Here is a 25,969-nt window from a genome sequence, read left to right as displayed (position 1 = left end):
TAAAAATTGACTACGGACTAGCCAGCTTGCGCTCCCTAACCCCCTTTTTTTTGTTTAGGAGAGGAAGAAGAATAAGAGAAATTTGAAGATGGTATTTGAACAAAATATTCTAAATGACCTTTATCTTTTAGCATCAATTTCTGCAGAAATTAATTCTCCCCAAACAAAATTTTCCGTAACGACCTTTTATGCTAGACACTTATTCAATGCGTTACAATGGATTATCATTCAAAACATATGGTGGTTTCAATAAATTATCTTACAAATTTAGGGGGAGGGGGGGTCAGCAAAATTGTGCTATTGTGAAACAAATAGGATTCTGGCTCAATGAAATCTTGTGCCATAGAGGGGGAGCGGGTGAACAATTCACAAAAAACCTGTGATATAATTATTGGAAGCCGCTAAAGAGTAGACATTGTGATAATACAGGACAAAAACGTTAGTTTTATTAATTCGATCAATTCGTAACATCAATTCTGAGATTGCTTTAAAGAAAGATATGTTTGATTTTGTTCGATATTACCTAATCAATATATAAATAAATAACATAGTTGCTAAAATAATATAATAAATAAATAAGCAACAGCTTGCATTTGAATTTATTCACATGAAAAGCATATGATTTAATTACTTTTATTAAATTTATTAATAATTAAAAAGAGTGCAATTTATGATCAAGTCTATGGTCGCAAAGTGAGGTGTTGTATTCATTCTGTTGAGTATCTTCTCGGCGGTGCAGGTTTGGTGGATTGCTCTGATGCTCTGCGGCGTCGCTGTGGTTTTACCTCTCTAGTCCGCATATATACACAGTCGGGCCTTCGCCGAAGCGCTCCGTCGCATCGGCGCCCGCCACCCGAGCCCCGCGAGCGACGGTCGGGACGCGCTCCCACCGCGGGTAACTATGCGATCTTTCTCCCTACTCGGCCTATTTTTAAACGTTATCGTCTCAGCCTTTGTCTCCGTTCGGCGCGGGGACACAAAGGAGGCGCGTCGTCGATCGGGATCGCACGCAGGTCAAGATCGGCGCCGCGGCCATTGCGGCTGCGCCACCCATCTCGATTTTTTTTCGCAAATCCCACCAGAATCGCCTTCGCCTTCTGCTGAATCATCGCTCTTCTGTGTCTTTTATCCTGTACGTCTTTACATCGCTAACAAATAGTCGTTTTAGGTTTGCATCATAATGGAGAACAATACTGGGGACGACTCCGGGTGTCAAGCCAAGAGGAAGTGCGACGAGGCGCAGATCAACAATGAAGGTATTGTATACATTTTATGTACTATCTATTATCCATTAAAAGATGTTCCTTTCATAGTGTCTTTGTACTCAAAACTTGTGAGCCTTTATTTGATGACGTATGGAACATGTAAAAAACTATATTCCTAAAGAACAATTTCCATTTCACTTGTTTTTGTTATTATGAGTTGTTCCATTTCAATATGTTTCGATAAAATTTCCTTGACAATAAATTTAAATATTTTTTCTGTGATTCGTTTTCTGTCTATTTTACGTATGCTTAACTCAAAACGGGACATCTACTAATTTCTTCATAGTTTTTATTTGTTAACCGTGCAGATTCGGATTTATCCCACTTTATAAAAATCATAATACATGTACATACCAGAAAAAATTCTAATATTATATTTTTATTTCTTTTATTCGTATTTTTCCAGATAAAGCCAGGAAAATTGTAGCATTAATTGTTTTTATTTTATTAAATTCAATTCTGAAGGTGAATAAAGATGCAGCAGAGAATGACTATAAACATATTAAAAAATCACAATTATATCTTAACTTTTTTTTAATGGATAATTGCCACATTTCCTGACTTGATGAAATTTTATTCCGCATATAAAGGGTTAATGAAATGAAAACAGGAATGAACACTTGAAAATAAATAATTCATGTGGTTTTATATTTTTCTGAAGTATAAATTTGAGCTTATTTGGTATTGATTTCAAATAAGAATCAAATTCTTGGCAGGATTTCTTAATATTTACTTTGGTAATTAACATTGTTTTAAAAACTACGACTTGCAACACTGTTTTTTCGCTCGTCCACGATATATTTCTAATTCTTCACAAAACAAAGTCCACTGCTCTAAATATTCTTTGCTTATTTTATAGAACTCAGCCGCTAGGAAGAAACAGTACATACTTTGTTTCAAGTCCAAATTGTCTTTAACACCGAGCGGTATCGCTGTACATTTCACTATTTTGAGAAAAGTTGTATATTTACATATATAACTAAAGAAATAAACATATTTATATAATATTTTTTTAATTTAATTTATTGTAAATGATTTTTATAGAAAACAGTACCAATAAATTAAAGAGTATGAAATAATTGAATATAAAAAAATATTTTATAAAAAATATTAAGAACTTTTGAATTGTTATAAAAAAAAAACCATTAAAGCTGAATAATATATAAAAATAATGTAGAATATATTAATGAAATTTAATAATAGAAAAGTATTAAAATATACCAATACAAAAAAGCAGTAAAATAAATCAAAGCAATAAAACGTTTAAAATCACTGATTTTATTTATAACTTACTATAAATGTAATATAAAATAATAATAAATAACTAACAACGGGAATATTTGTGGAATAATACATAAAATCAACTCTGCAGAGACACTCTGACCCTAGATATTTAACACAGTTTGATGGAACTTTGCTGAATGCATAAAAAAAGCCATAATTTAGAGTTAGGGTTTTCAAAAGAGGTACTCAATATGTTTTGACATTTATCGATACTCAAAAAGTAGTTTTTTAATGGCTTGTACAGTTTCAAAACTTTTACAAAAGCAAGGATAAGCGTAAGCCACCTAGTTTCTAATACTCTGTTTCAACTTCATTACAAAATTCTTTCAGAGCTTCCACGCGAACAGTCAATATAAAAATGTGAATATATTTTCACAATAATGCATTCAAAGTCTACAGGTAGACAATCTACAGTAGTTTTAATTGTGTTGTAAATTATGTGAGCCCCACATTCTATTCTTATCAATGTTCTTGCGAGAGATAAATTTAGTTTTGCATAAACATTGTTGATGCTTCATTTTTTCAATCTGCCAAAATTGCAGTTCGTATTATCTCCGTAAAATGCCACGGTATTTGCGCTCAAATTATTTTATATCAATACTTTCATTAGATAATTGACCATAACGTCTGATGTGTCGCCCGGTTGGACTTGAAATTCTAAAACTTTGACTTGTAAAATTAACCTAACTAATACGGAATATTTTCTTGCACCTGTGGTATGAAGCATCAGTTAATATAGGCTGAGGCGATCTTTTAATTCACTTATTGCTATTAGCGCTAACACATTTACAATAGCTTCTGTTTTTACTTGAGAACATTTAAATTTCGGTTCAAAACGTGTTTGAAATAACTTTGAAGCACAATCGTTTGAGCGTAAACTGTGGTTCTCTTGCACCGTATAATAAGCCCAGGCGCTTTCCATCACAGCAACTTTCAGATCTTTCGAAGTTGGCAAATCCGTTTTCTTAAAAACATTAAGCATCAAAGCTGCAGTAAGATCGGAATTTTTATGTTTTACTGATCTTAAATGTTGCTCAATATTGTAGCACCTCCACGGGCTACTCTAAATTCTGTACGACACTTTTCACATTGACTTCCGATGGAGTATTTCTTTTCTTTATAAACGGATATTTAGTATATTCTCCTGAATCGTTGCCAATAGATGTCCGACGTAATGGATTCGTTATTTTGTAGCAATTCAAAGTGAATGCATATTTTTGGATGCAATCCGCCCCATAATTGCCTTTCTGGTAGACTACCTTTGTCTACACATTGCCTGTGGCGTTTATTGATGCCATAAATGCTTCATTTTTAATTCCCAGTAACAATGCGCTACAGAAGCTTGTTGTTTTGTCACACCAGATGATAAAGACACACATTGAGACCCTTCATTTGGTTCATCCGTGTTAGATTCTGTGATATCCATCGGTTCAATTTAGATCATCGATTGTGTTGATCCGAATGTCTTCGATACCTTCCAAACATAGGCATGGATCTATCTCTACAAAATCTCATAGAGTTTTGTTATTTAGCATTTCAATCTAGCAAATCACTTTCTACACTTTCGTTTGGCCTCAGTTATCTGTACACATCGCAAATGTTTTTATGCGTACTGACAACTGATTGCTTTTTTTGAATAAAAACAGAGTATGCCAAATATGAGTTGGATTGACTTTCATATTGATGACTATTTTCTCCCGAAATTTGTACTTGTGGACGCTAAGAAGTTTCAACATGCACAGCAAAAAAATCATGGAATTTGCACCCTCAGTTTTTTTGCTATACATTTTAAACGGCACGTATTCATGATATTTCCCAGTATAATACCTAATGAAGGACCGCTTGCTGAATTCTTGTGAAAAATCAGTTTTAAATTTAAAAATATATTTTTTTTGTAAAAATAAAATTTGAGAAGCGATAGTTTGGATGATTATAGTAATACTGCTGAAGAAATCTACCGCTTGTGTTTCCATAAACTATGCATGTGTGGTGGTTCAATAATAAAATAAATGGACAGTTCCTATAAAACATATCCTATATAAAAAACTTTATGTTTATAAGTATTCGTGTTTCAGGTGATAAAGTAGCACAGTATGAGCAGCACTGATTTTTTTTACAAAAGGCACGAAAACTACGATTGTAAAGTGCTCATCCTCAAATATATTTTACTACATTTATTGCAGTGTTGTTTTAAACTTTCTGGCAAAGCTTTTGATGCAAGTGCACAATGATGCAACATGCAATCCGTTATTGTAACTTGTGGTAATTGTCTGATGTATGAAAATAATATGGAATTTTTTCCAAGCATTGCTGAGGCACCTCAGTTCAAATTGAACTTATCACATTCGTAGTGCAATAAAAGTCTGATGTGATTGAAAACATCAATTCCTCTCGAAGTCGACTCCAGTGGTTCACAAAAATAAAAATTCTTCTATCATTTTTTTCCTTTTATATATTGCACAGATAGCAAGAGCTAGCTACAATTATCAACATCAGTTGACTTATCCAGTTGTGTGCTTACTTTAATAGGACTGACTTTTATGTCTTTTATTATTTTATTAATTCCTCAGTGATCATTTCTGAATATTTTGACCTCAAGATGTTCAGACTGTTCTACACCTTCACCACCATGCAAATTGTTGAAATGCTCTAACAATTTTGATGGCTTAAGATTGGAGTTTGAAAATATCTTGGAACATAAGATGCATTGTGGTTGTTACACACTATCTTTTTCTGTTGTACAAGCGAATCCATAAGCAGCATAATCGTCCTTCCATTGGCGTTTTTTTGCCATAGTGATATGCCATAGTTTACTACAATTAATTAAATAATAATTAAATATCGCATATAAAATAAATATAATTATAATATATAATATAATATTCAAAGTTTGTGTAATCAATTTATTCTATTTGGGCTTTAGTCATTGATTAATTTAGTGTGTATTTGTTTCTGCGTCAAATTGGTGTGTAACATTTGTAATCAGGTGTTCGTATGCATACACATACTCATCTCAAGAAGTTTCTCGATATACTGCCAATGTCGCAGAAGCAATGGTAGACTCAGGTACAGAGAAAGGGAGGGGGACCTGCCTAACCGGTTTCAAACAAAAATATATGGCAGATGCCATCAAAAATGCCAATAGTTTTTAAATACCATAAAAATAAATGTATATAGATAGAAACTTTTCTCGCACCCCCGGAGATACGCACCCCAGGTTGAGAACTACTGACATAGATAAATAATAAATCGAACTATGGTTATTTACTGGTTATTTGCACCATCACAGTTCAATGTCTTAAAAAAATTCAGGCTAAAAGTAACATTTATTATGGTGGATTTATGACATCTCCCTTTGTGTCGTTAAAGCCGATGCACGTGTGTCAAAATCTTTGTTGCATACTGCCTTTTGCCAAGGACTTTTTATCCACTTTCGAATTATTTACAGGCAATGATATTTATTTATAAGTGTCATGGAATGATGTTTATGTATACTTTAAATTTTTTTGACTTCTAAATAAGAAAGAATATTGTTTGGCGTGGCAATTTTGATCATTAAAGATGCTTTAGGAGTTCTCATAAATTTATTTTCTCTTGTGACATATTTTTAAAACGACTTGCACGCATTGCAATATCTCTATGACTCCGAAATTAATATGAAAAACATCTAAATATGTAGCGCTTTCAACATACGGTTAATACTTCTTAAAATTAATTATGAATGCTGAATATATTATATATTTCACGGCATGGTACAAGTATATATTCTAAAATATAAAAATACCGATTTAGGAATAATGAATAACTTGGTATATTTAAAATTACATAAAAAACAAATTTATATTTTGTCTTAAAGCTTAAGATCGCCTGATCGATTGTGATACAATATTTTCCACTGAATTGGAGATTTCTCCTGAAAGGTTTTCTATATTTATATTTTATTATGTATAATGTAATATATTTATCTATAATATATTAGGATGTCTACTAATGTATAGAAATGCGATAGTCTGTTGTTATCGGTAAGTTGGCTATAATTTTTAATTAATTCTCATTCTGGAATTAATAAATAATGTATTAATCCTTGAAACGCCAGTGACTTTTTAGTAAGTCACCTGTTATTTCTCTTCACGCGTCAATATACCTTTCTAAAAATAAATATAGAATGCTTGGTTTACTGATAAATAAAACTAGTACAATAATCTTCAATAATTTAAAAAAATGGTAAATAATTCAATAATTTGTTTAAAAAAAATAATCATGTATGTATACATAATATATAAAATAAAATAATAGTAAACAAGTAATTCACCGATGATTCGCTGGCGTTCAAGTGGTTAAAGGAAAAGGTGTTCTTATTTGGAAACATTTTTTATAATTAATGTAATAATATTTTTTTAATGATTTTTAAGGAGCAAATGTCAAGAGACCAAAATCTTCCAATTCAATATCTACCAACTTCGGGTCTGACAGGGCAGAAGAGCATAATCTGCTTTATTTTTCCGATGATGTAATGCTATGCATTTTGGATTATTGCAATCCGGGCGATCTTAAAGCGCTCAGCTTGTAAGTATTAGTAATAGTCGAGTCTTAAAATATATGTTAGAAATACAATTATTAACGTATTTTGTAAAAACAGTTGTTGTCGTCGATTGGCTCGCTTGTGTATGGATAGAAGTCTCTGGCGCAACGTAGATCTGAGAAACCAAGCCCTGGGCACTAGGAGCTTGTCATTTTATGCGCGGTGCTTAAACTCTGGCACTTCTTCGTTGCGTATTCGTGGACTCGTGGGAACATGGTATGCATCAATCAAATGATCAAATGCTGTCTAAATGAAATTTATTGTTACAATGAAATTTTACAGCATCGAAGAGAAAGGAATGAAGAAGTGTCCCGCCAAGGGCGGCACCCCTTCCGGCCCAGGCTTCTGCGAATGCATCAACCCTGATTACATCGATCTCGTCAAGAGTAATTCGCTCAAGTTGAGGCGCAGCCGAGAAAAGTGGCTGAAGAGACAAAAGAATGTCGGCTCCGCTGATGCCCCACCGACCCCCACCAGCACTGGCGAGTCTTCCCAAGGCAGCAGCAGCAGCTCTAGTAGCAACTCTGATAACCAGCCGTCGACGTCCAAGCCTGAACGAGAGGGCACTCCGTCCGGTCACAGCTCAGTCAGTTCTTTTTTACCGGGGAAAGTGCGCAAAGAAAATGGCAACACGAGCCCGAAACCGTTCTCGGCCGCCTACGAAGGCTATCCGACTATTTCGCATGCGCCTAAGACTGAAAAACCCCCAGAAGACGATGACAAATGGGAGACTGAAGACGATAAACTCGTCGGGGAGACGGCAGAGTGCTGCAAGTACAGAAGCGAATGCATTGCATCTTTGACTAAATATATATTGAATGAAATCAAACTGAGATGCATACACTTGAAAGATCTTCGTTTGGAGTACTGCAATTTAGATTGCAATCCTGTATGTTGATTTTTATTAGAGTAGATCTAAAAATATTTTAATAGATTCAAATACTATTGTATACTAACTTTATTACGTATTAATTTCAGCTGTCGCTCGCAGATTTGCCAAAATCTTTGAAAAAACTCTCATTGAAGGGTTGTAAGAAATCTAACATACCATTCCAAAAAACGTTCCTTTTTAAAATTAAAGATCATCTCCCTGGCTTAGAGGTATGTAACGTACATTTTTATATTTATATATATATAATCGTTTTTGGTAATACTTAAATTTTTATTTCATCACAGGAATTGGATTTATCGTATTGCTTCTGGATATCTGGACACACTCTCCTGATCCTCAGTAAGATGATACGTTTGCGCAAGCTCTGGTTGCGAGGATGTATCTGTCTCGGAGAGTGCGTCGCATATGCTAGCCTTGCAACACGATTTGGCTTCAAGTCTTTGGAGGTTCTTTTATTAAATGTATGTGATATATTTAATTCTTGATTAAATCAATTGCTTTTGTAATATTTTAGTTTCTCGATATTCGAGGCACTTCGATTGGCGACTCAGAAGTGTCAAGCTTCGGCAGCTTGGTCAGTCTCCGAGAATTATATTTGGAGCCTCCACCGTCCGATTCGGATCCGAACCACATACCGGTTGATTGGCCGGCGCATAGCGGTGCAATGGAATCTTGGGAATCTGAGGTATGCAAAATTGAATTAAATTTCCTTTTGACTTTATTTTTTATTTTTGTATATTTTTTTTAGTATCCGTATAAAGAAGTGGAAGAGTATGTAAATTTAGTTAACGGTATAACCGTTCCGGAAAATAACGGTGACGATGAAGCGAAACCGGCTACAGCAGAGTCTGCTCCTAAAAATGAGTATGTTTTAATGTATAGTTTAATTTTAGAACTAGGTGGATTTCAAATTGTGCATTTATTAATGACAGTTTACCAAAATCTATTTTCAGTGTACTTACAGGTCTGAAACTTAGTAGATAATATATTAGTAATTAAGTACTACTCTTATAGTCGGGTGAGTTGTGTGGGTGGGTACTTGCCATTTTATTTTTAGTCAAACTGCTGTATACAGATTAGCAGTATCTCAGCGGTACAATTTTGGAAACTAGGTACCTGCTCTTTATTTATAAAAATGTATAATTTGAAATTTACTGTTTTTAATCTCGTTTCTTTTTATTGTATTATTTTCTTTTACTTAATTCTGTTTATATATCTAATGTGATTGTTTATTTTTAGAGCTACGCCGGGTAGTAGTTCGAATGCAAATCGAAACGAGCAGCGCGATGGAAATAGAGATTCAGAGAATTTTGGTATATTTTACAGATCTGTGCTCAATGTTTCGTTCAATGCGGCAGCGAGAGTTCTGCAGAACGAAGGTTACGATAATGCACAACGTGATTTCTTTGGAGCTGAACCGCGAAACCCTCCGCCCGTTCCGGAGAGGCCGCCGCGAGTTCACATCGGACCCCCAGTCTTACAAGTCGCCGCCCACATGCACGTAAGACCACCCTCGCTGGAGCCCTATATAGATGAAAGAATCATACAACCCGGTGCGGGAAACGTAGACGTACAGCTCGGGCCTGCCGGCGTGCAAGTCGAATTGGGCGGCGTCGTCGTCGACGACGAGTGGGAGAGAAATCAACCAGAGGTCCAAGTAGAAGTGGGAGGCGTAGACGTCAACCCTGGATGGGTGCATTGGGATGGCTTGCAAGTCAATTTTGGTGGAGTTCAAGTTCCCATACCCGAACGAGGCCAAAGACCGCCAGGCCAGGCCGGGGACGCTCCTGTAGAAATGCAAATTGGTCCGATAGAACTTGAAGTGGCAGAAGTAAGTTTCGAAGTGGGTGGCGAAGGGGGAGGTGAAGGGCAAAGACCGCCTGAAAATAACGCTTTACCGAGAGAACGCCCTGAAAATCCGCCACCACCTGCACCGCGCCAAAGAGTGAATCGTAATCGAAGAGGCGATGAAAACGGACACGATTTCCACGCAGATATGCAGATGGATCCCGTGTGGATGAACCTCGACGAGGATAGAAATGAGGAAGTGATCGAGGATCGTAGATTAATGGGAGTCCCTATGGGTCTTCACCTTCAGGTGCGACGCTCCATTCCCAGATTGAATCTGGAAGACGGGGACGAAGAAGCCCATGCTCGTCTGATGCAAATGCATCGACCGCCTAGACCCGGAGAGGTAAACGAACAGCAAGAACCGGTCAATCGGTTACGATTCGAACAGGGCCTGCAGTGGATGAACGTTGCCAACGAGGGAGGAGTTAGGGTGGCTGTTGGAGAAATGGCCGGTCCCAGGGGAGGTCTCTACCGCGTAAGTAATATTAACGTTGAAGCAGGTTACCACCCTGGCCGTAGACTGAATCAAGAAGAAGGGAATGTTGAAATGCGGCGCAGGATGAGAATCGCCAACGCCCACTTCAGAAGAGCGATGGAGTTTATAGAAGTGCAAGATAGGCAGAATTATGACCAACAACAGCAGCAGAATCAGAATCGACAAGCACCGGCGGCTGCGGCTGAAAACCCTCGAGCCGAACGGCACAACATAATGGACGGCAGGGTGCACGTCATATACGTGGACCCTCGGCACCCTCGAAGAATGCCGCCGGCCGAGGTTTTAGTCGCCGCTGGTTTCCCCCGACAGGCAGCCGTGATGATGGTGGACGATAACCTATGGCAAGGTAGAGAAGATTTTCCATATAGATTTTTGCATATTGAAGATATTCCTGTGTTACAACTTCCTATTTGGAATATAGGTGGGCACTTGCGGCGCTTGGACGGATCTGAATTAGTAACGGACGTGTCGCTCTTGCGGTTGGGCGACTCGGAGCAGTTGATACACGTGGGGCCTGGCGGGCATCGTCGCCGCTGTCGCAACAGCCGCCTCGAAGTGCTCGTGTGTCGAGGATACCGAGGCGTGACGGACCGCAGCTTGGCGCATCTGGCCGCGGCTGCGCCTCTCTTGCGTCACTTGGATGTAGAGAATTGCGGCGTGACTATGAACGGCGTGTCCGGGTTCACTATGGTGCGTCCAGACTGCGCGATCGTGTCCAATTGCAATGATCCGCCCCCGCAGCAGCCTCCGCCTGACGCGCCCATTAATTTCGACAACTTTTAAAGGATCATTTTATTAATAGTATTATGTATAATATCAGCTTATTCGATGAGCTCTTTCCTTTATTAATCATTCGATGGTCTCGAAAAGCGGAATAGTTCATTCATGAGCGAACTATACTCTGTCTTATAAACCCAGTCAGTAAGATGTCAATAAGAAAGACACTTTGCAAGTCGATACATGTATATAGGCCCAATATTATTATCGCTCTTTATTTAATATATTCCCATATATTTCTCATAATAAACTATTGATATAATTATTTGTTCAGGGGTGATACGACATAGCAGAGAAATCTATGCAAAAAAATTGATTTTCTAAATTCAAAACCAGTATCATGGAAATTTTAATGTAATGACAATCGTGGCGATAATAACAGCTTTTGTTATGTTATCAATTGTGATATAATACAATGTTTGAAACAACAAACAAAATACGATTTTATTTGTTAGATTCCTCTGCCAAAATCAGCCACTGATTTATAAGGCAATATGAGTATTGATAAAATCAAATATATTGGTTTCGCTTTCAGTCATAGCTGACCGATATTTTTTTTATAAATAGTATTACCAAAGCTGAATAATACTGACTGCAAAACGAACAGAGTATAGTTTAAATCACTTTTTTTCAGCTTATATCTTCTAAATTTTTTTATCTATTTTTTTATTTTTGGTATACATTGTAGAAATACTTGAAAAGCAAATAATTATTTTATACACGTTTTTCTAAAAAATGGCAAACCCCTAGTTTAAATGGAGAGGGTCCAAATATTAACTTTTATGAAAAATAATTATAAAGTGGCTCTATACAAAATTCACATATGTATTTTATCACTGCTGTCTTATTATGTCGTCAGAATTTCGCATATAAAAAAATGATATTTCTTGCAACATATCCTTTAGGTTTGATTTCTTCTTTCTTTCTCCAATAAGTATTCTCTTTGTGCCCAAAAATTTTTTTTTTTAAAAAACTTTTTTTGTTATTGACTTTTGTATTTGGACCCTAATCCATATTTGCACCAGATCCTCGATTATTATTGGTACCGTGGACTATTTAATTAATTTGTGGTTGTATCGTAGAACTGTTTTTTGGCTTTATTTAAATTTAATTCGTGTAAAAAGCATCATTTTTTTGCTGAAGACTGCTACTATTATTTTTTATCATTTTTTATATAGGAGGCTTAACAATACATATATTTATACATTAAATGAAAATCCCCCAGGAATTGAATTATACTGACATTTTTTTTGACTGATTTTTTTTAAATTATGCAGTGAATCCTTTGGGTCGCAATATTTGATGTAAATAAGAGGGGATAATAAAATATTAGCCTTAACATTTTGTATGTAATGTATGCATATAAATATTTAGAATTTATTCCCATGGTCGTGAATTATATTCACTGTATTTGTGATATTGCAATTAGCAATTTTATTGCAATTTATATATCTATATATTAGGTGTGCGAGAATTGACAGACTTTTCGACGGAGATGCAAAAATATATATTATATTGAATATATAGTATTTAGGACACGTTTGGTATTTTAGTCACACTTGTAAATAAAAATACAGAGCAAAATCTTTCCTTTCGAAAGTAGAAATTTTTAACGAAAGTGCTGTTTTAATTTTTAGCGGAACAATCTTGAAAATTTATTGTGGTATTTCGATGTATATGTTTATTATTTATTTAATTTTTTGTAAGTGAAATATGTTTCAAAGTTATTCAAATAAATATAATTATTATATCTTTAGGTGATTTTTTTTACACTCCAATAATATGATATTATATTCTTGTAAAAATGTATTCATAATTTAATCAATATTTATATTAATATACATTATGGAAATTACTGAAGTGTCGTTTCGGACATGACAGTCGTCCGTTTGAACAAGTCCATAGTGAGCTCGCTGATGAATACTGGGTACGAATTGTGCTGGTTGAGATGATCGACCATATCGCCGATCGTCCTTGAATAGTCGGTCTGTACCATATGTAAAACGCCATTGGTCAGTTGAAAGTTTAGGTACTGATCCGGAGAATCTGCGTACATACTAGACAATCTGAAATAAAAAATATTTGTGATGTAATGTCAAAACACATTTTGATTCCATAAATCACCCTTATAAAAAGAGTCGATGTTTCTCATATTACATATAATTATATGGCCTTTGCCTGTTTTCAACGGAAGCAAAATTTAATTGATTGCACTCCGCTAGGACACCTTACAAATTGACTCAATGTTCACCAAAACATATCCCTACCATGCTTGCAACATTTATTATTTTTTTATCTTACTGACAAATATATAATTGTTCATTCTTTTTTTTCGAAATTCTGGTTTCTCGAGTACTGTAGCAATTTTTGAATAGCTCACCTATAGTTATTGAGACTTGTTCTGTCCATTTTATAACCGAACAACATGTAACACACGTCCTTATACTCTTGCGAAGATGACGTATACAATTCTTTCATCCTCTGTACCATTATTTTGCTGCTTTCGAGCTGTTTCTTCAATTGACTGTATTCCTCACTTTGAGAAAGTGTCTCGTTCAGTTTTTGCGTCACCTCCAATTCATTTGCTTCTAATTTCTTAATTCTATACTTAAGACTTTTGATCTGTGAAATTCAAGTATAAATCATTAATGATGTGAAAAATATATAAAAAATGTTATTTGACATAAACATTGTTTGAACATTGACATTTGGAAACATCACACAAATGTTAGTCAATTGTAAATTATGTTATTGTCTAGTAATGTAAATACCTCGGAGAGAGCTCTTTCTAAACTCTTCTGAACGTCCTCTTGAGCTTTCGCTAGCGGATTCTGTGTCAAATGGAGTATCTAAAAAATTCAAAACATTCTCAATATCAATAATATGGAAACCTTCATTAAGCATCGACAGAAGATGTCATTACCTTAAAGCCACTCAATTTTTCTACTTGCATGTTATTAACGCTTCCCTCTAGCTGAATGTCTATTTTATCACTGTGCAATCTCAATATTTCATTCTCTTTGGTCAAGTTCAAAACTTCGTCTTTGAACCGAGACAGTTGTTCATGTTGAGCAGGAGTTCCTCCTAAAATTAACCGTAATATACAATAAAACACCTATCTAGATTAATAGCTGCAGTAAATTCTTACTTAAAGCTGTCATGTCTTCTTCCATTTGGAGGACCAACTCCTTATATCCTTGCAAAGCTCTTTCCAAACCTTCTACGCGAGCGTTTGTCACAATGCTCGGTTGGTTCTCTCCAACTGCAATATTCATAGTCAATTCTTTCTCGTAACAGTCCAACTGCTGCCGATAGCTGTCTCGTTCACGGGATACTATAAAAAAAAATCGATTCGTAAATAAAAAATATAATCATAATTAATAGTGACTCAATTACTTAAGATCATCTTCTTTTTCAACCGATGTATGAAGCTCTCTTGTGTCTTTTGTATATTTTGTAGATCCGTGAGCTTTGACTGTGTCTTCTTGCACTCGTGTTTAGCATTCATCAGTTCCTAAATAAACACGTCTATAAGAACTCAAAACCGAACATTATGAGCTCAAATTAATAAAAGCCATCAACTCACAGTTTTCATATTCGACAGTAAAATATCAGCGTCTTTCTTTTCCGAGATCAACGTAATTTCACGCTGTTGGAATTTCTCCATCTGGCTCAATAGCATATTCGATTCGGAACATTCGAAAGCTTCTCCGACTCTCTTCCACTCATCCAACGTCTTCTCTAACTCCATATTAGACTTCTATTTAAAAATGGAAAAATAAGCCCTAGACAGTTTTTAAATCGCTATAAACTTACATACCTGTATATCACAGTAGTTCTGATAGAGCGGCTCCAACGTTTCCATGCGGTTCTTAAAGTATTGAACTTGCTCTTCCAAAAGCAAGTTTTGCCTGGTAGCCGTGCGCGACTCGGCTGTTTCTTCGCGCAAACGAGTGACTTCGCGTTCCAGAGACGGCAAGTTTACCAATCGCTTTTGCAGCACCTTAACTTCTTCCAATTCCCTTTTGCTGCTTTCGAACTCCTTCAAACGCATATCTGTCTCTTGCAAGAGAAGCGTCTGTCTGTCGTGAGCTTCTCGGAGAGCCATTACTTCTTCAGCTTTGACTGAAGCCTCTTTATGTAACGCTTTGTATTGCTCGACATTGTTCTGAGATATTTTGTAGCTCTAAAATAGAAAATTAATAAATTGGATATTTAGAATTGGGAGCTCGAGGTCACTATGTGATTTGTAATTAATGCACAACATCTCAAGTCAATTGCCGAAACATACAAATAAATTTATTATTTATCTACTGTAAATCTTCCATTGCAACACAACAGGCATTAGACCAATGCATTAGAACAGGGTAAATATAATCAACTACTTAGACACTAGACTGAAACAGCTATTTTATTAATTATAAGCTATGACAGCGTACAGTCAAAAGATTTTACTAAGCATGAACTAGACTGATTTTATTGATTAATCAGTGAGATTAGAAAATCTTGGAAAACCTAGTCCGTGATGATCGATCAGAATTATAGTTATATAATAATCACTAATTCCGATCTTCCAGACAAAACAAAAATAGAAAAATACTAGGGTTCATGTGGAATTCAAACCCAGATATTTCAGATACATCAAAATATAGTGGTAACTTAAAAACATGAGGTGATTTTGTTATGTTTTGGAGAAAGACTAGTGTTAAAAATTATTTAAATATGTTGGGGCCTATTTATATTTAAATATAGATTTTTATAATGGCCAAAACTTGGCGACACTCTGGTAACACTAGCGTGACGGTTTTTTCTCTCCACTGGCAATCTTCGTGCATTCGAACGCGCGCTCGCGCCCCATTTATTTACTAACATGTAACAACTTCATGGCACAATAAATACTACTGCAGAGGCTCAATCTGTGTCTAATTACCACCCGTTGCCAAAAATATATTTTTATTTTATCGGTACTTGATTCACAGTTTTACAGTACCTGATTTCACTATTACGAATATATAACATGTGCAATATATTCATAGAAATAAAATCTGTATTGTGCAAGTAAACACTGCCATAAGACGAATTTTTTATACCTGAGTTTTGAGCCTCTGGAATTTTGAATATCGATTTTTGAAAACTATTTATAATATTATATTAGTAACATCTTTGGCCAAAACGCTAAATGCATACATTACGGTAAATATACAGTTTAACGTATATTTTTATTATATAAAGTTGAAATGACGAAATGCACAAATTTGTGCACATGGTACTCAATGTGTTAATATCATATTGGTACTCTTAGTTGGAGAATTGATTGTGGTCTAGCATATTTAATGATGTTTATTAGATCATAAGATAAAAATTCTAGAAAGTATTCATTCCCTAGTGACTTGGAAGCTAAAAGAAAAGTCCAATTGAATACAATTTTCGTACGCTTGGTTGAAATAAAAAATTCAAGATGGAATTCGGACAAAAAGTTTAAAGTTTGGACAAATCCTGACGTTCGGTAACCATTTATGTGTATTTTATTGGAAATGAAAATACCTGCATTAGTTCTGCTAGTTCCTTCTTCATCTTCGAAACACTCTCATTTTCACTTATCTTCGCGTTGTTTAGATCATTTTTCAACTCCAAAATTTCTTTATGCATTGATTGCTTATCTCTTTCGACAATTTCCTTATATTCCATGAATTCTCTATTAGTCTATAAAAATAATATTAATTTTATTCAAAAGTGAATTATTAATATATATACAGTAAAACCCTGTTAAATAAAAAATCACAAATTAAAAGTTTAGTTTCGATGAATGAGTGTGTCGAATGAAAACCTTAAAGTTTTTTATTTTCATGTAAATTGACAATTGTGTTACTAATAGTTCGAAATACAGATCAGACACGCAACACGAAGACATAGCAGTAGCTTAAAATAGGCGCTGCACTAAAGTGGAGTGTTCTGTTATTTGTTTTTTAACATTAATGGCCAATGACACAACATCACAGTCCAGCCAACCAATCATAGTATGTCATGTTTCCATCATTGATTACTGTCCAGTGACACAGCGCCTGTGCCACGTTAGTGGCCGATGGCATTTGATTTTTTTACTAGAATGCAGGGGTAGATACTGGTCGATTAGTGACAGGCCAATGCCGGACTCGTACACACAATGAAACAATTTGGCGCACGTGTAAAAGTCGTCTTAGCATTCGACCGATTGACGGATCTTTTGAATTAAAAGGAATTAAAAAACAAAAAAATTATCAAACGTTTACCTATATTGGTACATATGTTAAAATTATTTTATCAATGATTTTGAATCTATAAGTTATATAGGATCAATATTAAAATCATAAAATTTGTTTTATTTCTAGTTTAAAAAATATTTACAAAAAAACTCAATATAAAAAAATGCTGGTTTTGAGGATTAGTTTGATTTTGTTTGGTACTTATTTATTACAACGGCGCCATGCTCATATTGAACAGTTGTGAAACGTCCATTTGGTGTTCAAACCCAAACCTAACCTAAACGAATATCATGTTCAATTTGTTTAGGTTCTAGGTTATTACTTAAAACTTTATTTAAATTGTTTTTCTTTCAATTTTTTTATTCATTCTTAAAATAAGTTGCCAATTTTTACCTTAGTTTACCCACTTAACTGTGCGGTGTGTATAGTGTTGATGATAGTGAATTGAGAAATTAAAAAAATCATTAACAAATGTACTAGTAAATTTTGTAGCACTCATTGGAGTACATTACCGTAGTTAAAGGCATTGTGAAAGACAATCACCGAGAAACAATGAATGAAATATTATATTAGAAATTATAATTAGTGTTTGAATAATAGGGTTTTACTGTATATGTTATTTAAATAAAACGAAGCTGATAATAACCTTTGTTAGCTGCTCACGCAACTCAGTATCTTTGGCCTTTAAGCTATCGAACCGCATATTCATCTCAGTAATGGTTTTATTTTTAGACTTGCGCTCGCTGAGGTATATTTGCCGTTCATTTTCAAAGAGTTCCTCCATCTCTTTACGCAAGACGTGCTGATTGCTAATTTGTTTTTCTAGCTTGTCAATCTTGAATGAAAAAATATATAAATATCAATTCACAGTTGTTAGTTGGCCAAGATTATGTGAATGCTTGATTATTCCATACTTGCACTCTTGATTCGAGAGCCTCGGTTTTGAAGCGGTTGATCTGCCATGGCGATGCGACTTCCGGACTGAAACCCATAGTGTTTTCTAAAGATTCAACTCTAGATATTTTCATCATCGGCTGGGTCTCAAAGTTGGTCTTTCTCTTACCGAGGGCTTAAATTTAATTAAATTTATAGGTTATATACTGTCGAGTGGAAATTTATACAATTCAAGTTCAACATTAGAGGTTAGGTGAAAATGTTTATAGTTTTACACGTTCATATTGATTTATACTGTGAATACCGTGTTCTAAAGTGGTGTTGAAGTCGAGTTTGGTGGCCACAGGCGGAGGCCTAGAGGCGCGGCTCGACGAAGTGGAGGGCTGTGGCGAGGCTGAGCCCTCATCCGGTTTTACGGCTCTTCGAAATGGCGCCAATATATCCAGCATTAAAGTTCGGTCATCTAAACGCGACATGGCGCCGACCGGCGTCCCTAGCTGTCACTTTATCAACTTGCAGCTATAGCATTATGGCAACATTAGAACATTTTAAATTTTACTTTCATTAAATATGTAAAATTTAAAACATAATATTTTTTTAAATAAACAATTTACATAAAACATATAAATTAGATTAAATATATTTAGTGTATGAAGTTAAATGGGGGTAATATCGAACAGTTAAGTATAAAAAGCTACACTACGAAATTGCCCGAGGAATAGCGAAATCGTGCGAAGTTCAAGTAGCGTTACCACACACTCGTGGATATCATACGCTCTCGCGCTCTCCGACGTGAATGTCGTCCACTGCTTTGTACATTTTTGCGTATAATAACTATTTGCGTGTTTTGAACACAAAAAAATCAAACAAATGGAGAAAAAGGAGATGGTAGATGATTGCAATGCACCGTCCACTCCGGTGCCAGTGTTAAGCGACCATTGTACTATTGTAGCCCTGTATGTGTCAAATAGGGATTTTTCCCCCTTAATTCCTCTATCGGAATTTTGTTAATTTGCTGGATTTGCACCCAGACATTGTAGACATTCTTTTGCTCTTTGTGCCCTTTATCACTAGGGTCCCAAATACACGGCTCTGACTAAAAACACTGTAAAGTTTTGGTAATAATTAATGAATATATAAATAGATAAATAGGCCCCCACAATACCATTAATAATCTGCGTGGAATATCAACAGATGAAAATATTTTTAGCGAAGTTGAGAAAGTAATATTTGAAAAAAAAAAGTGTTCTCAGCCTTCGTGGCTAATCATTGTGTTACTCACCAACGGGTAATATATTCTATTAAACCATTTGTGTCAGGAGTGAACTTCGTTCGCTTTTATGGACATAGTGATTTTTAGCTCCGTGATATTTTTATCAGATTTTTTTTCTGAATACTTATTTAATTGTATATTTTATAATGCGCCTATTGGATAAAGGATAAACTAATTTGGCCCTCTTGGTGTGAATCTGGGTCTTGAAAGCCAATTAACTACTATTCCCACTACTGTACAATTTATATTTTTTCCAACACATATTCTCCTCTAATAAAATCGTATTCATATTCAATAAAATATGGTATTACTTAGTATATAAAATATAACGTATAATTAAAATACAATAATATCTAATATTATATAAACAATATCAGTATCGAATAATCAAAAAGATAAAACCAGTCTGGATGGAAAACATTGTTTTGTTTTGCGTCTCAGCTAAGCTTTCACCTTGAACTTTAGCAATATCTGACCCGAAACAAACATAGTATAATATGCAAATTTTTATATATACCTTAATCAATAAAATATATATGTATATACATACTAAAATCAATTTCGTGTAAATGAACGTGTAAAACAATTACAAATTTTAATATTTAATGAATAAAATGAAACATATTTTAAAATTTAAGTATGACTGTGAGATAAAATTACTCATTGTACGTATATTATCTCAATCTTTGTTGTCACTACTTATCTCATATCACTACTCGCGCGTTATGCGATCCTTATTTTCAAAAGTGCACCGCCATCGTTCTTTATTTATCCGGAAATAATCTTTGTGATGATTTAAATTTAGTCAATAACACATTTTATGGTTGATTGAGTGTGTTTTTTCTTCGTTTGAGTAAATTACAATAATCACCGCTTTTAATATTCATCCTTGAAAACCCGAAATACATAAACATAAATAAAATAATAATTATTACCCAAATAATGTATTAAATGGTCATTTAAAAGTAAAATTCTAAATTTTCTTGTAATTAAATGACTTGATTAACACAACCAATCAGTTTTAATAAATATATTAGTATAAACAGTATTGCATATTTTTGGTATGCGACTCTTGACAAGTAATAGATCAGTCATGACAAACATATTACTCTTATATTTTTTGTACCTATATGAAAAATTAGTAATCTGTTCTTATGAGACATCAAACAATTTGTTTGTTCTTTTAGTGGCAGGGGGGTGAGTCGCCTATCATCGATTCAATTTAATTTATAAAATTTTCTTCCTTTTCAGACGTTTCCTGTATTGGACTTTTGTTAAATTCTTCGCAAGTTGATTAGAACGGTTCGTCAGTCTTTCTTTATATTTTATATTTGTCTTGTAGATCTATTCTTTTGCCATTACCATATTGAGGTCCTGGTGGATGTATGAATTTGGAACAAAGAAGTTGGTAGCACAGCTTCATGTTTTATTGATGATGTTGAGGCAGATGTGGAAATTATTTTTCTGAGTGTAAGATTTGTTCCTTCGTTCTTTTTAAAGCATTGATAACAGAGTGATTAAGTGTAAAGATTTTTGAAGTTCAAAATGACATGCTCTCTGAAGAATGAGCATTATCCATAACCAAGAAAACTTTGAGTGGCAAATTTGTTTTCAAAAGGTTTCTCTTCACTGCAAGAAGAATCATCGACTGTCGAGAAGAATCATTGGCTCAGTTCGAGAGAATGTGATGCAATACGTACTGGTTGTATTGCAAGACATCGCTCGTTTAAATCAATAAAAAATGCTCGTATTTCGAAGCACTCGTAAATCAAGTGAATAGCAATCCAAAGTTCCAATGTAATTGCAAAAACGGGTATGAAATAATATCAGTTTATTTCTTCACACAATGGTATGTATAATACATAAATGTAATAATGACAAATATGCGACATAAGTAGATATAGATAGAAATATTATTACAAAAGGTTTCATATCGCAACTTAAAGAGAAATTTAACAAACTTTCTTCGATTTCAAATTACTAGTAATTTGACAAGTGCTACCTTTAATTGTGTGTGGTATTCTCTAATGTATATTCTGGATTTTTTTTATAATGAGTCAGCAGGTAAATTTTATTCGAAATATAACTCACATTTTAATTTTTAATTCTTAAAAAAATTCTTAATATTTTTTTAAAATATTTAGTTGAATATGAAAAGTTGATTTATCATACCCTACTTAATTTTCTGTGTTTTTATGTTTCGCCTAATAAGTTTTTAAATTTTTGGGCCATCGATAATTTAAGGACTTTTCGTTATAGCATTCAAATTCAGTTTTGTGAAAAGGATACGTGCTTATTAATTATTATACGATTAAATACCTAATTATGTCTTAGAAAATAAGCAAACGTTATTTTTACTTTTTATTAGAAAAAAAGGAAAATGGGCAAACAAGAAACAGAAAAAACAAGAAAAACAACACAAACAAAAAACAGCACTTACGTCTCATTGTTCAAGATATATTCAAAAGCCAGTTTTGGGAAGATACGAGTAGTTTAAAATTAATGTGGTCAAAAATTTCGACCGCATTATAAACAGACCAATTTTTCTTGCTAATATCTGACTCAAAATATAAGTGGGTATCTAAAAGCTAAGTCTGATTCAATTTCAAATATCATGCAGATAACCGAACCCCACAATTTACGTCATTGAGACAAAAATACTTGGTTTTATTTATGCATACACATATTGTTTAACAAAAAAGTTACTGAATTTTAAACAACACTTTGCACAATCTAACCACAACACAACACGTTGCAGTGGGAACGCTCGTTACCAAGCGTTCCCACTACAACGGCCCTGACACAATTTTATTGCTTTTGACGTGAATTTTTGACTTCTGAGAAGTGATAATTGTTTTTGCGCTCTCCTATTGACCAAAATTCGGTTTGAATACACTTTAACCAATACTCTTATTTCAGATGTCCGTAGTAATATCAGTAAGGATAGATATTTTTAAAACATTATGTAATATAAAAGTGCAGAAAAACAATGGAGCAATATCCGAGATACTTCGTCTGTCTATACTTCATCTTCCGCTTATTTCCCCTTGAGAGTTGAGTTTTTTTTAAACTTGGGAAATTTATATTTTAAACTTGACCTAATGATATACAATTATTTCTTCTAACACAATTCTTGCAGCTCCATTTTATTTTTCGTTGCTTAGTTACTAGTATATTAACTTTCAATTGTTTACACGTTCTATTTAAAGAAATGAAAATATTAGATTTTACACACACCAAATTATGTAATTAATATTGGGAGAAAATTGAGAGTACCAATCAAAACATTGTAAGTATCTTAAAGCAGCTGATCCTAACATAAATTTTTTGTGTGTTTGTATAACGTTTTTAGTAGCTAAACACATTTTCATGTCGCGTCTGTATTTTTCAGGTTACTTGACAGTTGTGTTTTTCTGAGCATTGAAATTATATAATCATCGAGCACCTCTTAATCAATAACAGAAGGCATGGTAGTTGAGATGAACTCCGTAATAGCAAAAGACAACACTGGTAGCTTATTTTAAAGGATATCTAAGAAGCATAGGTATGCATTATAATATCAATATTACGATTTAGAATAAATGAGAATCGAATAAAGCATATCAAACCGAATTTTGCCCAGTAAGAGAGCGCAAAAAACTGTGGGGGTCGTGTCGTCTGGTGCTGGAGCTCGTGCTCACGTCGGGTTGTCACCAGTTTGGGGGTCGTCGTGATGGAGCTTGGTGTCGCAGTGGCGTCGCCCTACGGGTGCGTGACGGCGCCGGGTGCTTCCTGGGCCGCGTGGTCGGCGGCGGCGACTGTCAGCGGCGACGGTGGCTGACGATGGCGGCACATGGTCGGGGCTGCGGCAAGTAGTCGGCGGAAGCGGCGAGGGCGTGAGCGGAGCCAGTAGTCGAGTCTACGTAATTTAATCGGGCTAACTGTTCTCCGGAGTTTCTGTCCGTCTATTTATATACCGAACGGGAATATTAATAATTTATTGTTACCTGTCGCCACAAACAATTAACCCTTCTCAAAAGTCAAAATCCACATCAAAAGCAATAGAATCGTGTCGTAGGGAGCGCCCGGTAATCTAATGTTCATCTTAAGGCTTTTTATACCAATATTACGGCTATCAATCAGTGAAAATCGAGTGAATCATATCTAAATCGAATTTTGACCAATAGAAAAGCGCAAAAAACAATTATTACTTCTCAGAAGTCAAAAATCCACGTCAAAAGCAATAAAATCGTGCCATCGCCGCCCAGTGGGAACGCTCGTAACCGAGCGTTTTTTGCGCTATCCTGTTGACCAAAATTCAGTTTGAATACTCTTAATTTACCAATACTCTTAATTTAGATGTCCGTAGTAATATCAGTAAGGATAGCTATTATATTTTTAAAACATTATGTTATAAAAATATATATATATATCCGAGATATCGTCTGACTATACTTCTTCTTTCGCTTATTTCCCCCTGAGAGTTGAGTTTTTTTTAAACTTGAGAAATTTATATTTTAAACTTGACCTAATGTAAGTTCTAAAATTGTAATTAGTTTCGAAACTTTCATTAGTTTTTAGCTATATATTTGTATTTATTCGTTTAAAACACGTTCCGCGCCGCGTAGGTCACCGGTGACCTACCATGTTTTTGACCAGGGCGCCACGTAGGTCACCGGTGACCTACGTGTTTTTTTTTATAAACAGTCCCAATGCGCCAGCGGTCGGTCACATTTACTTCGAATTTTAACATTGAATATGACCTATACGGCGCCCCTGAATACAATGCACATAAAATCTTCTAAAATTTTGTTTGAAAATGCAATTATTTTTAATAAACCTATATATGTATACATAATATAAACTATTATATAATTTGTGTAGTGGCGCAGGTACTTATTTTCTCAAAATGTACTGCGGCACAGAACGTGTTAACTTTAGATTTGACATGTTTAAGTAAAGAAAAAATATGATAAATTTTGTTTAATTTTTTATGCGCTTCGTGGCATAGAAAAAAACGGCTTTAAATTTAATTTAAATGATATTTGAATATAAGTTTCTTTAGTAAAGAATTTGACAAAAAGTGAGTTCCGTCACCTTTTTTGTTAAAAAAATCTAATATTCACATAAGAATCAATGTAAAATGTATTTATCTGTTTAAGACCCCAAGAAAATGGTCCTTTATTATTTTTATTTACTACTTCAAACTAAATGCAGTTTCATGGAATACGTGCTTGCTTGTAAACCGAAATTCTGACTTATGTAAATAACTAACCCAAGTATTTTTTCGTAAGGATTCCTGTTCATAAACCAAATTGTTCGTAAACAGAGTCATTCTTAAATCGAGGTTTCACTGGCTTTATATATACATATATATTTTATCCATCTTGCTTTTGTGTCTAAATCACGTAAAGGTTCTGTTTAATTTCTGTTTTGTATGTTGGTGCTAATTATAGGAATCTTTCATACGTTGAATTTACACTTGTGTATTGCAACTGCTATAAATCAATTAGAAAATTTTTTTCCTCATGCACCATATGCACTATAATTTTTTTATACGTCCCAAAAGATTGCGAAAACGGTCCTTTCGTTCCAAAATAAAACCAGTAAAACAACATCGACTGATAAATAATTTTGTTCTCAAACTAGTTTTTTCCCCAATGCTACCTACATACGTTAAGCACTGAAAAAATTACAAAATTATAAACAGATTTTGTGGGAGCTTTAAAAAGTAGTAATTTTTCGATAATCTTACATGACAACTCATATTGGTGTTCTTGCTAAATTTGATGAGCAAAAACATAATATATACAACTTTAGTTCATACTGCAAGAAATGTGTAGTCATTTGCTCGCGAGCAGTCGAACTATACGGATCGATCACACGCACGATTGATTCAACATCATAATAAGCCGGTATATTATAGTTATTCGATAGTTTTATTTTAAATCATAATTGTATGACTGTTTACGCATTCTCTTAAAAGAAAAAAAATAAAACTTGTTAATATAATAATAGATTGTGTGGTTATATTAAATATTTTAATCGGTTAAGTTAATTTGTGGGTAAGTACATTATATTTACAATATTTAAATGTATCTTATGCTAAAAAAATATCATATAATAAATTGTTGAATGCTATTTTTAAATGCCTTGAAACAGCCACGTTTATTATTAATTAAATGCCTAAAATGCTTAAAATTTAATTTAATATGTTTGATTGTATGAATGAACTAATCTGAATAGTGTGTTTAGAGGCCTTTAAACTTCGTGCCCTTGAGCTTGGCAAAAAACTTTGGAAGGAGAAAATTAATATGCTTTGTATTTGAGCCAGTGGCATACTAACGCCTGGTTAGCGGATATATTATATTTTAGAAGAAAAAAATGCAATTTTGACAAATAAGAGGTTTTCAAATAAAATTGTATTGTTTATT

The 25,969-nt window shown here is 34.2% G+C and overlaps 3 protein-coding genes across 4 annotated transcripts in view; 2 read left to right on the top strand and 1 right to left on the bottom strand.

Moving 5' to 3' along the window:
- The first annotated feature begins 709 nt into the window (after positions 1-709).
- LOC148230050 (uncharacterized) lies at positions 710-12,900 on the top strand. The gene is made up of 11 exons (XM_088196937.1): positions 710-895; positions 1,169-1,256; positions 6,962-7,115; positions 7,189-7,347; positions 7,414-8,020; positions 8,110-8,232; positions 8,308-8,469; positions 8,538-8,708; positions 8,772-8,887; positions 9,263-10,716; positions 10,792-12,900. The coding sequence occupies exons 2-11, from the start codon at positions 1,181-1,183 to the stop codon at positions 11,151-11,153; spliced, it is 3,384 nt and encodes a 1,127-aa protein (XP_088053063.1). The 5' UTR covers positions 710-895; positions 1,169-1,180; the 3' UTR covers positions 11,154-12,900.
- Positions 12,901-12,940: 40 nt separating this feature from the next.
- Positions 12,941-18,798, bottom strand: Mad1 (Mitotic arrest-deficient 1). Its single transcript, XM_088196938.1, has 12 exons — positions 18,588-18,798; positions 18,304-18,458; positions 18,036-18,224; positions 16,692-16,850; positions 14,968-15,333; positions 14,734-14,907; positions 14,544-14,661; positions 14,296-14,481; positions 14,071-14,231; positions 13,919-13,996; positions 13,528-13,769; positions 12,941-13,213 (listed from the first exon to the last, which is right to left on the bottom strand). The coding sequence occupies exons 1-12, from the start codon at positions 18,757-18,759 to the stop codon at positions 13,000-13,002; spliced, it is 2,214 nt and encodes a 737-aa protein (XP_088053064.1). The 5' UTR covers positions 18,760-18,798; the 3' UTR covers positions 12,941-12,999.
- A 6,578-nt stretch (positions 18,799-25,376) lies between these two features.
- Coq2 (ubiquinone biosynthesis protein COQ2, mitochondrial) overlaps positions 25,377-25,969 on the top strand; it is a 13,922-nt gene continuing 13,329 nt past the window's right edge. Inside the window, exon 1 of one of the 2 annotated variants that reach the window (XM_088196923.1) lies at positions 25,377-25,450. The gene's annotated coding sequence lies outside the window, so the exon portion shown is untranslated. Of the gene's footprint in view, positions 25,601-25,969 lie in introns of both variants that reach the window. The other variant, XM_088196924.1, reaches the window with a different exon arrangement.

Source organism: Plectrocnemia conspersa, unplaced genomic scaffold, assembly GCF_051122295.1.
Source record: "Plectrocnemia conspersa isolate PC_06_02 unplaced genomic scaffold, ASM5112229v1 ptg000011l, whole genome shotgun sequence".
Taxonomy (NCBI): Eukaryota; Metazoa; Arthropoda; class Insecta; order Trichoptera; family Polycentropodidae; genus Plectrocnemia; species Plectrocnemia conspersa.
The sequence above is the reverse complement of the archived record's forward strand: the minus strand, read 5'-3'. Positions and strand labels throughout refer to the sequence as shown.

What these genes read in the sequence shown, in the direction of transcription:
- LOC148230050 (XM_088196937.1), top strand. Translation starts at nt 1,181, where the DNA reads ATGGAGAACAATACTGGGGACGACTCCGGGTGTCAAGCCAAGAGGAAG. An exon ending in GCAATTTAGATTGCAATCCT is followed by an intron (nt 8,021 to 8,109) that starts GTATGTTGATTT and finishes TATTAATTTCAG; the next exon opens with CTGTCGCTCGCAGATTTGCC. An exon ending in GAGTCTGCTCCTAAAAATGA is followed by an intron (nt 8,888 to 9,262) that starts GTATGTTTTAAT and finishes GTTTATTTTTAG; the next exon opens with AGCTACGCCGGGTAGTAGTT.
- Mad1 (XM_088196938.1), bottom strand. Translation starts at nt 18,759, where the DNA reads ATGTCGCGTTTAGATGACCGAACTTTAATGCTGGATATATTGGCGCCA. An exon ending in GAAAAAGAAGATGATCTTAA is followed by an intron (nt 14,482 to 14,543) that starts GTAATTGAGTCA and finishes TTTTTTTTATAG; the next exon opens with TATCCCGTGAACGAGACAGC. An exon ending in ACAAGTCTCAATAACTATAG is followed by an intron (nt 13,214 to 13,527) that starts GTGAGCTATTCA and finishes TTTTTATTTCAG; the next exon opens with ATTGTCTAGTATGTACGCAG.